Below are 16,002 nucleotides of genomic sequence, written 5' to 3' on the forward strand. Positions count from 1 at the left end.
CTTCGGAATATTTATGACACTTTAGTCTCTTTCAAATTCTTTCAAATGTCCACACACCTAGCCCTTCCATAAACTCCATCAATGGATCATTTAAACAATATAATCAAAATCACCAGTTCATATGAGGCCACCGAAGGTGGGCAGAGTATGTAATATTAAGCAGAGATTTTGGGGCATTAATACACATGAATTACTATCAGGGAAGTGGTATGAGAGAAGAATTGGAATGAGTGGACACAAAGAAGGAATAAATACCAATGGCATTTACAGCGTTATTCACGTGTAAATGTTACAATGAGTTCAGCTTTTTGACAAAAGTACTGCTGATACACATTTTGAGATAGGTGGCTTTCAGTTGCTGCAAGTATTATCTGTATTACCCATGATAATCTAGCATGGGTACCTGTACATCCTGGAGCAGGGATGGAGTATTTAGACCGTCAGAATTCTTCCATTGTCACATCACGTGTCCCTTGATATCTTGCCAAAACCCTCTTCAAGGTCTCTGTTACATCTGTGTTTCTCAGACTGTAGATGAGAGGGTTTAATAAGGCAGTGAAGATGGTGTAAAAGGCAGAGAAGACCTTGTCTTTGGTTGGTGTGTGGTAGGATTGGAGAAGCATATATGTGTAAAGGGCAGCCCTGTAAAACAACATCACCACCATTATGTACGATGAGCAGATGGCAAAGGCCTTCTTCTTCCCTTTTACTGATGATGGTGCTCAGGGCAAGTTACCCCAGGAAACACCACTCTGGTATGTGGATTATTTCGAGCTGAAGACAATAAAGACTCAGAAAACTCAGGAGGAATATTTGAGTTTCCCCTCCCAAACTGCCTAGAGAATGTGGAACAAGGGATCTCTTTCAGGAAGGAGTTATTATTGTGATGGCTGTAATGATAGTGTAAAATGGATGTTACAATAGGAAAGGTACTAAGCCCCTTTTATCAAAAACTCTATCTCTCCCTGACCACATTATCTATAGATGACCCTGAAAAGAATTGTCAGACAAACATTTGCATTTCCATCTCCGTGTGAGTTTTCTTCTTGCCCTCTGGAGTCCCGGACCATTACCCACCCCCCAACATCTTCCTCGCCTTTAGCTACAATACTTAAACAAGCAGCTTAGACAGAGGGACGAGTTGCTCATTTCTGAGTTTCTCCCATGTATACATGTTACTAAACTTGGTATTATTTTCTCCTGCTAACCTGCTACACTATCATTACAGTCTTGTTAATTATTTGGCCAGCCATAAGAACCTTAAGGGAAAGGGCAGAGGGGGATTCTCCCTCTCTCCCCACACTGTCTTCATCTGGTGCACCATGATGAGAATTTGGCCATAGGAAGCAATCACCACAGAGAAAGGGATTAGCAGCATTATGACACAGCAAGTGTACATCACGATTTCATAGATGGCTTTGTCACCACAGGTTAGCCTCAGCATGGTGGGAGCCTCACAGAAGAAGTGGTTTCTCTTGTGGGAGGCACAGAAAGGGAGACTCATGGTTATAGGGGTAAGGAGGAAGCTGTCCAAAGCACCGCCGAACCAAGAGCTGGCCAAGATCATCCAACAGACCTGGTGACTCATGAGGACAGGATAGTGGAGAGGGTTGCAGATCACCCTGTAGCAGTCATAGGCCATCAGTCCCAGCAGGAAGAAATCAACTCCAACAAAGCCCACATAGAGAAAGTCCTGGGCTGTACAGGAGATAAAGGAGATGGTCCTCTTGCACATGAGATAAATCGAGCAGCATCTTGGGCACAATGGTGGAAACGTACATCATGTCAATGAAGGAGAGGTGGCTGAGCAGGAAATACATGGGAGTGTGGAGGTGAATGTCTATGTGGATTAGAAAGATCATGACCCCATTAGCTACCATGGCCATAAAGATGATGCCACAAATGATGCTGAACAGGAAGCCTGAGGCTTTATTGTGATTAAAGAGCCCTGTGAGGGTGAAGTCACTGGCAAAGGTCTTATTGTCTCCATCCATGCTGTTGACTTATACCTGGAGGCATAATAAGACAAGTGTGGGGTTAATGAAAATTGTAGTAGATAAAATGAATTATTATTTTTGTGAGGAAGATCAGCCCTGAGATAACATCCATGCCAATCCTCCTCTTTTTGCTGAGGAAGACCGGCCCTGAGCTAACATCTATTGCCAATCCTCCTCCTTTTTTTCCCCTTCTTCTTCTCAAAGCTCCAGTAGATAGTTGTATGTCATAGTTGCGCATCCTGCTAGTTGCTGTATGTGGGACGCCACCTCAGCGTGGCCGGACAGGCAGCGTGTCGGTGCACACTTGGGATGCAAACCTGGGCTGCCAGTAGCGAAGCACACACATTTAACTGCTAAGCCACAGGGCCGGCCTCTAAAATGACTTATTTAAAATATGTCTTAAAAATTATTTATATAACTAATATCAAGTATTTTTGTGCGGGGGGGCAGATTTGTAGCTGCTTCTTTCTTGGCTGTTGAAGAGTAATTCCAAAGTTAGGACCCCATGGTGTGAAGATGAATGGACATTTAGCAATTGGTACTTGGTTTAAGAGAGTTTAGTTATTATTGCAGAACATCTGGGTCCAAGAGAGAGAATTATTCATCTGGAGTTAGATCCATTTATTTAAAATGTGCATACAACTGCAAAACAATTGATTCAATCAATTCAAATAAACAAACAATTTAATAAGATGTTTTATTGAATTGGGAATTTTTGTGACAACTTTAAAACTAATCAGTCTTATATAGGAATAGTACACTTGTAGACACAGTTGAAAATTATAATGACCTGTAGTGAATTGGATCACAGCATCATCTGTCTCATCACTGATCATCCTTATTTGTTCTTTCACTCATTTGTTGACTTCTCAATCATTCACACACCAACTTTATTTATAGGATGCTATCTGTGCAGTGTTCTAAGCTCTGAGGATACTGTTGTAAACAAAAGGAGAGATGTCTCATGTGGCTTATGGCTCTAGTTGTGGGAGAAAGGAAATAAACAAGTAAAGGATGAGGAAGGTTCTGGATAATACTAATAAATGCAATGAGGAAAAGTTTAACATGGATAATAAAAGATGAAAAAGAGCAGCCATGTGAAGGTTTGGGGAAGGGTGTTCCTGTAGAATGAATAGCAAATTTAATGTCCCTAAAGCAGAAATGAATTTGTTATATTTGGGATAGTTCAGGCAGAGCATTGTGAATGAGGGGTGCAGTGAGGTGTCAGAGACCAGATTTTAAGGCATGTGGACCAAAGTAACAAGGTCAAAATTATTTTCTAAATATTATCAGTAGAATTGAGGTGTAGTTGATAACTTGTAAGTTTGTTTAACATTTAAATATATATTCATTCTGATTTTTTTAGTTTCCCTTTTGTTCATTTAGACCAATCATTCTTTTCCCTTGGTTCTGCCTTGTTGTGGGCTTTGAAGTCTTTTCAAGAGAAGAACTTCCATCCAGGTTAGTCTGGGGAGGTCCAGGTTTCGTCTTCGGTCCCAGGGTCCCATCTGGTTTAGCATGTGTTCCACCTCCTTTCACTCTCAATAAAATCCTAATTTGGTTTGTCATAACCCTAGACACCGTGCCTGAACAAAATGTCTGAAGCATGCATAGGTTAGAGGGCGATAGGAAATCCTGCAAAGTCTTAGGCCGTGGAGGGGTGTCTACACTATGCATAGTGCATCTGCATCATGAATATGTATGAAAATAAGCGAATCATTTCCAAAAATTCCTCATTAGTTTTACCATTCTTCAAAGGCCAAATATATATTTTGAATTATTGGACGTAATATTAACCATTGCATGCGTTGAAAGAAACAAGTAATGTGGTCACAAACGCATGGAATTGGCAGCCATTTTTCTGGTCTAGGAACAGCATTTTGGAGTAGAGGGGGTCTCTATGGTGCCAGTTCTCTTATCTATAATTAAGGATATCAGCACAGCGAATCGGAGATCTGATTTAAGAAAGTGGAAAATGTGCAGACTCAAGGGAAAATGCAAGCTAATTAGAAATCTAATCTTTTTCGTTCTAAGTTTATTCTGAAGTTTCAACAAAAATCAAAACATAATTCTATGGTCTTGCTTGCCAGCTCAGGAAAGGCTGAATGGATTGGGTGGTGAGGAGAGGGGATGGTGGCTTCTTCGGCCCTTTTCATCCACAGGGGTCTCTTCCAGAACGGGGTACCACCTGGTCTAAGGAGGTCCTAGTGATGATCTGCAGAATAAGAAGAGGACCACAGCAAAGCCAAGGAAAGCCCATGATGCTAGGAAACTCTTCGGAAGAGGATAAACATGCCCTAGGTCAGTGCACTGAGCCATGGAAGAGAAAGAGGGGGTTACTCATGACGATTAAAAGCGTGGTATTAGGGTGGAAAGCCACAGGAGAGGCAGGAAAGAACTGTGCTGCGGATGTGAAATTGCATCAGGAGCCTGGAGAATAAAACTTGAGTAGCTCTCCAGGAATGTAGGACAGAGATTAAATGATAAGAAACAAAGTGATACATATGGAATAATAATAATACAAAAGCAAGCTATAAATAATCAACAGCTTTTAAAATAGTTATTCCACTGTAAGACAACTATTAATAACAAATTGAAGAGAAGAGAACGTTTCTGAAAAGAACAAAAATACTTAATATATGGATAAGTTTTATTTAGTAAATTGATACATACACTTAGGAATGTCCTGGAAAATTTTTGAAGTAAAAGCTCTGTGAAAGAAAGGAAAGGAGGAAAGAAAGAAGGAAGGAAGGGAGAAAGGGAGGAAAGAGAATGAGGGAGTGAAGAAGGAAAAAAACATCTAGAAGCATGCAGACAGAATAAAAAAAGGAAAAAATCACCTACAACAGAATAAAATTCAGACTGGGCACAAACAACTTCTTGATATTCATAAAATCCAAATAAAAGTAAAGAAATGTCTAAATAGAAGATATATAATGCTAGGGTTAAAAGTAAGTGCTCCAGAGCCAGAATTGTCTGGTATGCACATGTTTTCTAAAACACTGAAAAATATGAAAGGAAAAATACGTAATATAACAGTGTAGGAGACCAAAAAAAAAAGCATATAATGAGATTACATAGAAAAAAGCTATGTTAATTTAGTGACAACATTAATTTAGTAACAAAATTATCCCCTTTAAAGTGTAGGTTCACTCCTTAAGAAAGTGAATCAGAAAAGATACAAGGAAGAAAAGATAGACAAAAAAGGCAAAGAAAAGAGTGACATATTAAGGCAATATTATAAATGAAGCAAGGAAATAATTTTATCATTCAAATTTTAGATGGAAGTCCTTTCTGTGCTTAATATATTCAGTTAGCTTCCAAAGAACTATATTTCTTTTTTATCATTATATATATGTATTTATTTATTTTTATAGTTTTTTTTAAATTGAGGGGACATTGGTTTATAACATTATATAAATTTCAGGTGTGCATCCTTCTATTTTGATTTCTGTATAGATTACATCATGTTCACCACCCAAAGGCTAACTACAGTCCATCACCACAAACGTGCCTAACCAACTCTTATGGTTCCCTCCCTCCCCCTTCCCCTCTGGTAACCACCAAGACAATCTCTGTCTCTATGCGATTGTTGGTTGTTGTTTTTATCTTCTATTTGTGAGTGAGATCATATGGTATTTGACTTTCTCCCTCTGACTTATTTCACTTAGCATAATACCCTCAAGCTCCCTCCACGTCGTCACAAATGGCTGGATTTCATCATTTCTTATGGCTGAGTAGTATTCCATTGTGTATTTATACCATATCTTCTTTATTCATTTGTCCCTTCATGAGTACCTAGGTTGCTTCTAAGTCTTGGCTATTGTGAATAATGCTGCAATGAACATTGGGGTGCATGTGTCTTTATGCATGCATATTTTCATGTTCTTTGGATAAATAGCCAACAGTGGAATAGCCAGATCATATGGGAGTTCTATTTTTAAATTTTTGAGGAATCTCCATACTGTTTTCGATAGTGGCAGCACCAGTTTGCACTCCCACCAGCAGTGTATGAGAGTTCCCTTCTCTCTACATCCTCTTGAACACTTGTTTCCTGTACTGTTAATTATAGCCATTCTGACTGGAGTGAGGTGATACTTCATTCTAGTTTTGATTTGCATTTCCCTGATAGTTAATGATGTTGAACATCTTTTCATGTGCCTGTTGGCCATCTGTATATCGTCTTTGGAGAAATGTCTGTTCAGGTCTTTTGCCCATTTATTAATTGGGTTATTAGTTTTTTTTGTTGTTGTTGAGATGTATGAGTTCTTTATTTATTTTGGAGATTAAACACTTATTAGATATATGGTTTGCAATATCTTCTCCAAATTGTTAGGTTGTCTTTTTGTTTTATTGATAGTTTCCTTTGCTGTGCAGAAGGTTTTTAGTTTGATGTAGTCCCATTTGTTTATTTTTTCTATTGTTTCCCTTGCCTGGTCAGACATGGTACTTTAAAATATGTTGCTAAGACCGATGTCAAAGAGTGTACTGCCTATGTTTTCTTCTAGAAGTTTCATGGTTTTAGGTCTTACATTCAAGTCTCAATCCATTTTGAGTTGATTTTGGTGTATGATGTAAGGTAATGGTCTACTTTCATTCTTTTGCATGTGACTGTCCAGTTTTCCCAACACCATTTGTTGAAGAGACTTTCTCTTCTCCATTGTATGTTCTTGGATCCTTTGTCAAAGATTAGCTGTCCATAGATGTGTGGGTTGGTTTCTGGGCTTTCGATTCTATTCCATTGATCTGTGTGTCTGTTTTTGTGCCAGTACCATGCTGTTTTTGTTACCATAGCTTTGTAGTATATTTTGAAATCAGGGAGTGTGATACTTCCAGCTTTGTTTTTTTTTCTCAGGATTCCTTTACTTATTCGGGGTCTTTTGTTGTTCCAAATAAATTTTAGGATTCTTTGTTCTATTTCTGTGAAAAATGTTGTTGGAACTTTGATAGGGATTGCATTGAATCTATACATGGCTTTAGGAAGTATGGACATCTTAACTATGTTAATTCTTCCAATCCAAGAGCACGGAATATCTTTCCATTTCTTTGTGTCTTCTTCAATTACTTTCAGCAATGTTTTATAGTTTTCCGTGTACAGATCTTTCACCTCTCTGGTTAAGTTTATTCCTAGGTATTTTATTCTTTTTGTTGTAATTGTAAATGGGATGGTACTCTTAATTTCTCTTTCTACTACTTTGTTGTTAGTGTATAGACATGCAACTGATTTTTGTATGTTGATTTTGTATCCTGCAACTTTACCATATTCATTTATTACTTCTAAAAGTTTTCTGGTGGATTCCTTAGGGTTTTCTATATATAAAATCATGTCATCTGCAAATAGTGACAGTTTCACTTCTTCCTTTTCAATTTGGATCCCTGTTATTTCTTTCTCTTGCCTGATTTCTCTGGCTAGGAATTCCAGTACTATATTAAATATGAGTGGTGAGAGTGGGCATCCTTGTCTGGTTCCTGTTCTTAGAGGGATAGCTTTCAATTTTTCACTATTGAGGATGATATTAGCTGTGGGTTTGTCATATATGGTATTTATTATGTTGAGGTACTTTCCTTCTGTACCCATTTTATTCAGAGATTTTATCATAAATGGATGCTGTATCTTGTCAAATGCTTTCTCTGCATCTATTGAGATGATCATGTGATTTTTATTCTTCATTTTATTACTGTGGTGTATTACGTTGATTGATTTGTGAATGTTAAACCATCCCTGCATACCTGGAATATATCCCACTTGATCATGGTGTATAAGTTTTTTAACATATTTTAGTATGCGATTTGCTAGTATTTTGTTGAGGATTTTTGCATCGATGTTCATCAGTGATATTGGCCTGTAGTTTTCTTTTTTGTGTGTTATCCTTGTCTGGTTTTAGTGTCAGGGTAATGTCAGCTTCATAGAATGACTTAGGGAGCTTCACCCCTTCCTCAATATTTTGCAAGAGTTTGAGAAGGATAGGTATTAAGTCTTCTTTGAATGTTTGGTAGAATTCACCAGGAAAGCCGTCTGGTCCTGGACTTTTATTTTTGAGAAGGTTTGTGATTACTGTTTCGATCTCCTTACTGGTGATTGGTCTATTCAAATTCTCTACTTCTTCTTGATCCAGTTTTGGAAGATTGTATGATGCTAAGAATTTATCCATTTCTTCCAGATTGTCGAATTGGTTGACATATAGCTTTTCAGAGTATTCTCTTATAATCTTTTGTATTTCTGAGGTGTCTGTTGTAATTTCTCCTCTTTCCTTTCTGATTTCACTTATTTGTGCGTTATCTCTTTTTTCTTGGTGAGTCTAGCTAAAGGTTTGTCAATTTTTTGCATCTTTTCAAAGAACCAGCTCTTGGTATTATTAATTTTTTCTATTGTTTTTTTGGTCTCTATTTCATTTATTTCTGCTCTGATTTTTATTATTTCCCTTCTTCTACTGGTTTTGGGCTTTGTTTGTTCTTCTTTTTCCAGTTCCTTTAGGTGCATTGTTACATTGTTTATTTGAGATTTTTCTTGTTTGTTGAGATAGGGCTGTATCGCTATAAACTTCCCTCTTAGAACCGCTTTTGCTGTATCCCATAAATTCTGGCATGTCGTATTTTCATTTTCATTTGTCTCCAGGTATTTTTTGATTTCTTCTTTGATTTCTTCGTTGACCCAGTCGTTGTTCAGTAGCATTTTGTTTAATCTCCACGTATTTGTGACTTTTCTGATGTTCTTCCTATAGTTGATTTCTAGTTTTATACCCTTGTGGTCAGAAAAGACGCTTGGTATTATTTCAATCTTCTTAAATTTATGGAGACTCGTTTTCTGGCCTAGTATGTGATCAATCCTGGAGAATGGTCCAAGTGCATTTGAAAAGGACGTGCATTCCTCGGTTTTTGTATGGAATGCTCTGTATATATCTACTAGGCCCATCTCTTTTAGTGTATCATTTAAAGTCAATGTTTCCTTATTGATCTTCTGTTTGGATGATCTATCTGTTGGTGTAAGTGAGTGTTAAAGTCCCCTACTATTATTGTGTTACTGTCTATTTCTCTTTTTATGTCTGCTAATAATTGCTTTATATATTTAGGTGCACCTACATTGGGTGCATAGATATTTACAAGTGTTATATCCTCTTGTTGGATTGTTCCCTTGATCATTATGTAATGCCCTTCTTTGTCTCTTTTTACAGTTTTTGTTTTAAAGTCTATTTTGTCTGATATGAGTACTGCTACCCCAGCTTTCTTTTCATTGCCATTTGCGTGGAGTATCTTTTTCCATCCCTTCACTTTCAGTTTGTGAGTGTCTTTAGGTCTGAAGTCTGTCTCTTGTATGCAGCATATATGTGGGTCTTGTTTTTTTATCCAATTGGCCACCCTATGCCTTTTAATTGGAGCATTTAGTCCATTGTAATTTAAAGTAGCTATTGATACGTATGTACTTACTGCCATTTTTTAACTTTTTTTCCTCAGTGTTTCAGTAGTCCTTCTCTGTTCCTTCATTGTTCTATACAGAATTGATGGTCTCTTTAGTTTGACCTCTGTCTGAAAGCTCTACTCTTTAACTCCCCTCCTCCCTCGTTTAATGTTTTTGATATCATATCTAATCTCTTTTTTGTGCATTTGTATCCACTACCCTCTTATCACGGAAATAGATAATTTTTCCTATTTGTGGTCTTCTCTTTTCCCCTTAAATCAGTCCCTTTATCATTTCTTGTAGCACTGGTTTCTTGGTCACAAACTCCTTTAATTTTTGCTTGTCTGGGATATTTTTGATCTCTCCTTCCATTTTGAATGATAACCTTGCTGGGTAGAGTATTCTTGGCTATAAGTTTTTTCCTTTTACCACTTTAAATATATCATGCCACTCTCTTCTAGCCTGTAAGGTTTCTGCTGAGAAGTCAGCTGATAGGCTTATGAGGTTTCCTTTGTATATAACTTGACTTTCTCTGGCGGCGTTTAGGATTCTCTCTGTATCTTTAATTTTGGACATTTTGATTATGATGTGTCTGGGATGGGCCTCTTTGGGTTTATCTTGTTTGGGGCTCTGTGTGCTTCCTGTACCTGGATGTCTGTTTCCTTCCTTAGGTTAGGAAAGTTTTCATCTATTATTTCTTAAAATAGATTCTCTGCCCCTTTGTCTCGCTCTTCTCCTTCCCGGACACCTATAACACGGATGTTAGTGCGCTTGATGTTGTCCCAGAGGTCCCTTATACTGTCCTCACTCTTTTTAATTCTTTCCTCTTTTACCTGTTCAGCTTGGGTAATTTCTTCTAGTCTTTCGTCCAGCTCGCAGATCCGTTCTTCTGTATCCTCTATTCTGCTTTTGAGTCCCTCTAGTGAATTTTTCATTTCCAGTATTGTATTCTGCATTTCTGATTGGTTCTTTTTTATATCTTCCATTTCTTTGTTGACCTTCTCGCTGAGTTTATCTATGCTTCTCCCCACATCAGTGAACATCCCTAACACACTTTGTTTGAACTCTCTGTCAGGTAGGTTGTTCATTTCTGTTTCACTTAGTTCCTTTTCTGGGGTTTTGTCCTTTTTCATTACTTGGAATGTATTCCTTTGCCTCCTCATTTTGCCTCTTTGTCTGTGCTTGTGACTATGTATTAGGTAGGTCAGCTACGTCACCTGCTCTTGGATAGGTGACCTTACGTAAGTGATGGCTTAGGAGGCCTGCCGTGTGTTTCCCTCAGTTCTCAATGTTCCAGGGGATACCCCTATGTGGGCTACATGTATCCTTCTGTTGTGGCCTGTTTGCTCTCCCTGTAGGTGCCCAGGGAGGCTGAGTTATGCTCCTGGCCAGCTGTTGTAATGCTCAGCTGTTTGTAGGTGTTGTGGGCCCTTCAGTATCTTTATCAGGTGTGGGGAGCCCCAGCACAGTTGGCTGCAAGTTCTAGTAACACATTTGTGTTGCAGTATTTCTTTTAAGTGAGTAAGCCCCCAGCATGGCAGGTTGTTAGGCTCAGGGCCTTACAATTGTTATAAGCCTCCAGCCTTTAGGTCTCCTGTCACCTCTCTGAGAATTGCAGCTGGGTGGGGCTGGCCTCGGGCACGGGAGCACCCAATTGTTTCAGGCTTTGGAAGGTGGGGCAAACCCCCTATGTGGGTCTTTGAGAAGCACAAGTCTTCTGCAGCTGACAAGTCCTGCCACCCACAGGTCCACACACACAGTCAACACAGTCCTGCCCCGTGTGCGCGACCCGACCTCCCGAAGTGGACCCAGTCTCTCCATGGCGGTATCCCCACACACCCCACCATTGCCCCACACTCTCCACCCACTCCTTGTGCACGCCCTGCCCCACTGAAGTTGGCTCAGTTGCCAGGCTGCAGAGAATCCACTCACCAATCTATGCAGGCCCACAAGTTGCCTGAGGGCTTGTTGTTGGGTGGGGCCAGTCTCTAGGGTAGGCTGCCTGCCCTGGCTGAGCTGGATTAAATCAGTGTTCTAGCGGGTGGGGCAGACCCTGGGCTAGCAGGCCCCGGGGAGAACTCCAATGGTGTCTGTGTCAGCACACCCACACCAGGCCACAACAATGGCCGCCGCCAGTGTCCCAGTCCCTGCAGGGTCTCACCTCTTATCGAGATGCACACAGGGCCTATCAGGTGAGTCTCTTTTCACCAAAGCACTGTGCACCTTTCTTTCTGGTGATTTTAGGTTGCTTTCTGAAATGGGTGAGTTTGCGCATGGGCCCTTTAAGAGCCGGTTTTAATTTCCTTGTGAACCAGCTTTTCTGGGGGTATTCCCCAATGCTTTAGTAGTAGGCAAAGTCAGATATTATGCCACTCATCTAGATTGTGCTGGGTCCACAAAATGCCCACAGCAGGGCCACTCTCCGGCTCAGGGCCCCGCGCCTCCAGGGAGGGCTGCCGTACCTTTGGGTTGCTCCCAGGCGGCCATGAGGCGCTGCGGCTTGTGAAGGCAGCGTTTTTCCTCTCCAGAAGGGAATTTCTGCCTCTTCTACCTCAGTTAGGATTGTCCGTTGTTGCAGGAGTTCCTCTTATCCAGTTTTCAGTTCTGTCTCAGGGGTAATTTTTCCACGAGTAGTTGTAAATTGGTTGTGTCCACGGGAGGAGGTGAGTTCAGTGTCTGCCTACGCCACCATCTTGACCCACACTCTGCTTTTTAGTTTTGATTTATTTTATTTCTATTCTGATCTTTATTATTTCCTTTCTTCCACTAAATTTCTTTTTGTTCATTTTCCTTTTTCTAGTTTTTTTCAGTGTCAGGTTTCATCATTATTTGGGATTTTTCTTGTTTATTGAGGTAGGCCTGTATAGCTATCAACTTCCTACTTAGAACCGCTTCTTGTGTCCCGTAAATTTTGTCATATTTGTTTCCATTTTCACTTCTCTCAAGATAATTTTTGATTTCACCTTTTATTTATTTGTCGACCAACTTGTTGTTTAGAAGCATCTTGTTTAGCCTCCACCTGTTTGTGATTTTTCCTGTTTTATTCTTATAATTAATTTCATTTCATATTGTCATATTTATAAAGCATGATATAATATATAACATGTTTGATGTAATTTCATCTTCTCAAGTTTATTGAGACTTGTTTTGCAGCCAACGTTGATATATCCTGAAAAATGTTTCATATGCACTTGAGAAGAATGTATATTTTGCTGTTTCTGTATGAAATGTTTTGTATATTTCTATTAAGTCCATCTGGTCTAATGTGTCATTTAATGCCAGTGTTTCCTTATTGATTTTCTATCTGGATGATCTATTCATTAATGTAAATGAGATGTTAAAGTCCCATACTGTTATTTTATTACTATCATTTTCTCCATTTATATCTGTTAATATTTGTTTTATATATTTAGGTGCGCTTACATTGAGTGCATAGACATTTACCAGTGTTATATTTTCTTGTTGAATTGATCCTTTTATAATTTTGTAATGCTCTTCTTTGTCTCTTATTACAGTCTTTGCTTTAATGTCTATTTTTCCTGATATATATTGCTATTTCTTTTTCTTTCCATTTGCATGGAATATCATCTTCCATCCTTCACTTTTAGTCTATGTGTGTCTTTATATCTGAAGTGGGTCTCTCTTAGGCAGTCTATATATGAGTCTTGGATTTTTTTTGTCCATTTAGTCATCTTATGTCTTTTAATTAGAGCATTCAGTCCTTTACATTTAAGAAAACAACACAACTTATTATCTTGTTTTCAGTATATTAGAAGTCTGCAATTGGTATCATTGGGCAAAAATGAAGGAGCTGACAGAGGTGCATACCTTCTAGGATCTATAGAGAAGAATTATTTACTTGCCTTTCCACCTGCTAGAGGCCTCCGCACTCTGTGAGCCTTTGTCCCTTTCCTCCATCTTCAAAATCAGCAATGTTGGAAAGAGTTTTCCTCATGTTGCCATTTCTCTGATACCATCTTCTGCCTACCTCTCCCACTCTTAAGGACACTTGTGATTACTTTATACCCACCTAGGTAATCTACGATAGTCTGTCTATTTTAAGGTCAACTGATTAGCAAATGTAATTTTACTTGCAACTTTTTTATTGAAATATATACACCATATAACATCGTGTAAGTTTAAAGTGTACAACATGTTGGTTTGATAAATTTATATATTGTAATATAGTTAACATTTTAATGTTAGTTAACACCTCTGTCAAGTCAAATAATTATTTGTTTTTGTGGTGAGAACACTTAAGATCCAATCTCTTAGCAAAATTGATGTATTTACTACGGTATTGTTGACTATAATCATTATGCTGTTCATTAGATCTCCAGAACTTATTCATCTTCTAGTTTCAAGTGTTTACCCTTTACCAATATCTAACCAATTTCCCCACCCTCCAGCCCCTGTTAACCATCATTCTACTCTATGTTTCTATGAGTTTGGCTTTTTTGGATTCCACAAATAAGTGATATCATACAGTGTGTGTCTTTCTCTGTCTCATTTATTTCACATAGCGTAATGCCCTCAAAGTCCATCCATATTGCTACAAATGGCAGGACTTCCTACCTTCTCATGACTGAATAATATTTCATTATCTCTGTATCTATTTATATATCAATGATGTGATTTATACATATACATGATATATGTACATATATAATCTTCTTTTATTGAAATATATTTGACATTAACATGTAAATTTAAGGTGTACATGTTATTTTGATACATTTATATATTGAAATATGATTGCCATTGTAGCAATAATTAGCATCTCTACCATGTCACATAATTATTATTTCTTTAGTGTTTGGAATAATTAATATCTATTCTCTTAGCAAGTTTGATGATTTTAAGACAATATTGTTTTCTATATTTAGTCTATTGTGTATTAGATTTCTAGTACTTATTTATTACTCATTGCAAGTTTGTATCCTTAAACAATATTTACCCTATCCTTCCATCTCCCATCCCCTGCTTGCCATCATTTTATTCTCTGTTTTTATCAGTTTTGTTTTTTTTAGATTCCATATATAAGTGATTTCATGCAGTAATTTTCTTTCTCTGACTGGCATCTCACGTAGCATAATTTGCTCAAGGCCCATCTATGTTTTTCAAAGTGGCAGGGATTCCTCCTTTCTCATGACTGAATAATATTCCATTGTATGTATACACAACATCTTATTCATTCGTCCATTGATGAACAACATGTAGATTGATGGGAACTTAGATTGTTTCGATATCTTGGCTACTGTAAATAATGCTACAATAAACATGGGAATACACATATTTCTTTGAAATTCTGTTTTTATTTCATTTGGGTATACCCAGAAGTTGGATTGCTGGATCATATGGTAGATCTATTTTTAAATTTTTAAGGAAGCTCCATATTGATTTCCATAGTGGTTGAACTAATTTTACATTCCCACCAAGAGCATACAAGAGTTCCCTTTTCTCCATATTCTCACCAACACTTATCTCTTGTCTTCTTGATGATAGCCATTTAACAGGTGTGAGGAAATATTTCATTGTAGTTTTAATTTGCATTTCCCTTATGATTAGTGATGTTGAACACCTTTTCCTGTACCTGTTCATCACTTGATGTCTTCTTTAGAAAAATGTCTCTTAGTTCCTCTCCCCATTTTTTAATCAGAATGTTGGATTCTTTGTTATTGAGTTGTATGCATTCTTTGTTTATTTTGGATATTATCTTCACATTGGATATATGGTTTGCAAATATTTCTCTCATTCTGTAGTTTGTCTTTTCAGTTTTCGATTGTTACTTTTGCTGTGCAGAGACTTCTATGTTTGATGTAATCCCATTTGTTGATTTTGCTTTTGTTTTTTGTGCATTTGATGTCAAATCTAAAAAATAATTGCCAATTTCATGGTCTAAGTGTTTCTTCCTATGTTTTTTGGTATGATGTTTACTTTGATAAGTTTAATATTTAAGTGCTTAATCCATTTCAAGTTGATATTGGTGAGTGGAAAAAGAAGTGTCCACTTTCATTTTTCTGCATATGGTTATTCATTTTTTTCAATATCATTTGTTAAAGAGATTAATCTTTCTCCATTAAGTATTCTCGGCTCCCTCATCAAATATTAGTTGAATGCATATGCCAGGGTTGATTACTGAGCTCTATATTCTGTCCAAGATTCTATGTGTCTATTTATGTGTCAGTAGCATACTATTTTAATTATGATAGCATTGTAGTATAGTTTAAATCAGAAAGTCTGATGTCTCTAGATTTATTATTATTTCTCAAAATTATTTTGGCTTTTTGAGTTCTTTTCAGGTTCCATAGAAATTTTGGGATTTTTTTTTCTATTTCTGTGAAAAATGTCATTGGAATATTGATAAGGATCACATTAAATCTATAGATAGCTTTGGGTTGTATGGGCATTTTAACAATATTAATTCTTCTGATCCACATACATCGATTTGTTTTTGTATTATTAATGTTTTTTTCAAAAAACTAATGTAGTTTTTGTTATACACATTATTCACATTTTTGGTTAAATTTATTCCTAAGTATTTTATGGGTTTTGATGCTATTGTGCATGAGATAATTTTCTGTGTTTTTCAAGATTTTTATAATTACT

The 16,002-nt window shown here is 37.5% G+C and overlaps 1 protein-coding gene across 1 annotated transcript; it reads right to left on the reverse strand.

Moving 5' to 3' along the window:
- Positions 1-312: 312 nt before the first annotated feature.
- On the reverse strand, positions 313-2,009 carry LOC131399283 (olfactory receptor 2T6-like). Its single transcript, XM_058533455.1, is given in 3 exon segments — positions 313-716; positions 1,310-1,741; positions 1,743-2,009. Coding segments are annotated over 3 exon segments (960 nt in total). The 5' UTR covers positions 1,995-2,009; the 3' UTR covers positions 313-440.
- Between the last annotated feature and the right edge of the window lie 13,993 nt (positions 2,010-16,002).

This window comes from Diceros bicornis, chromosome 37, assembly GCF_020826845.1.
Source record: "Diceros bicornis minor isolate mBicDic1 chromosome 37, mDicBic1.mat.cur, whole genome shotgun sequence".
In the NCBI taxonomy this organism is placed as follows: Eukaryota; Metazoa; Chordata; class Mammalia; order Perissodactyla; family Rhinocerotidae; genus Diceros; species Diceros bicornis.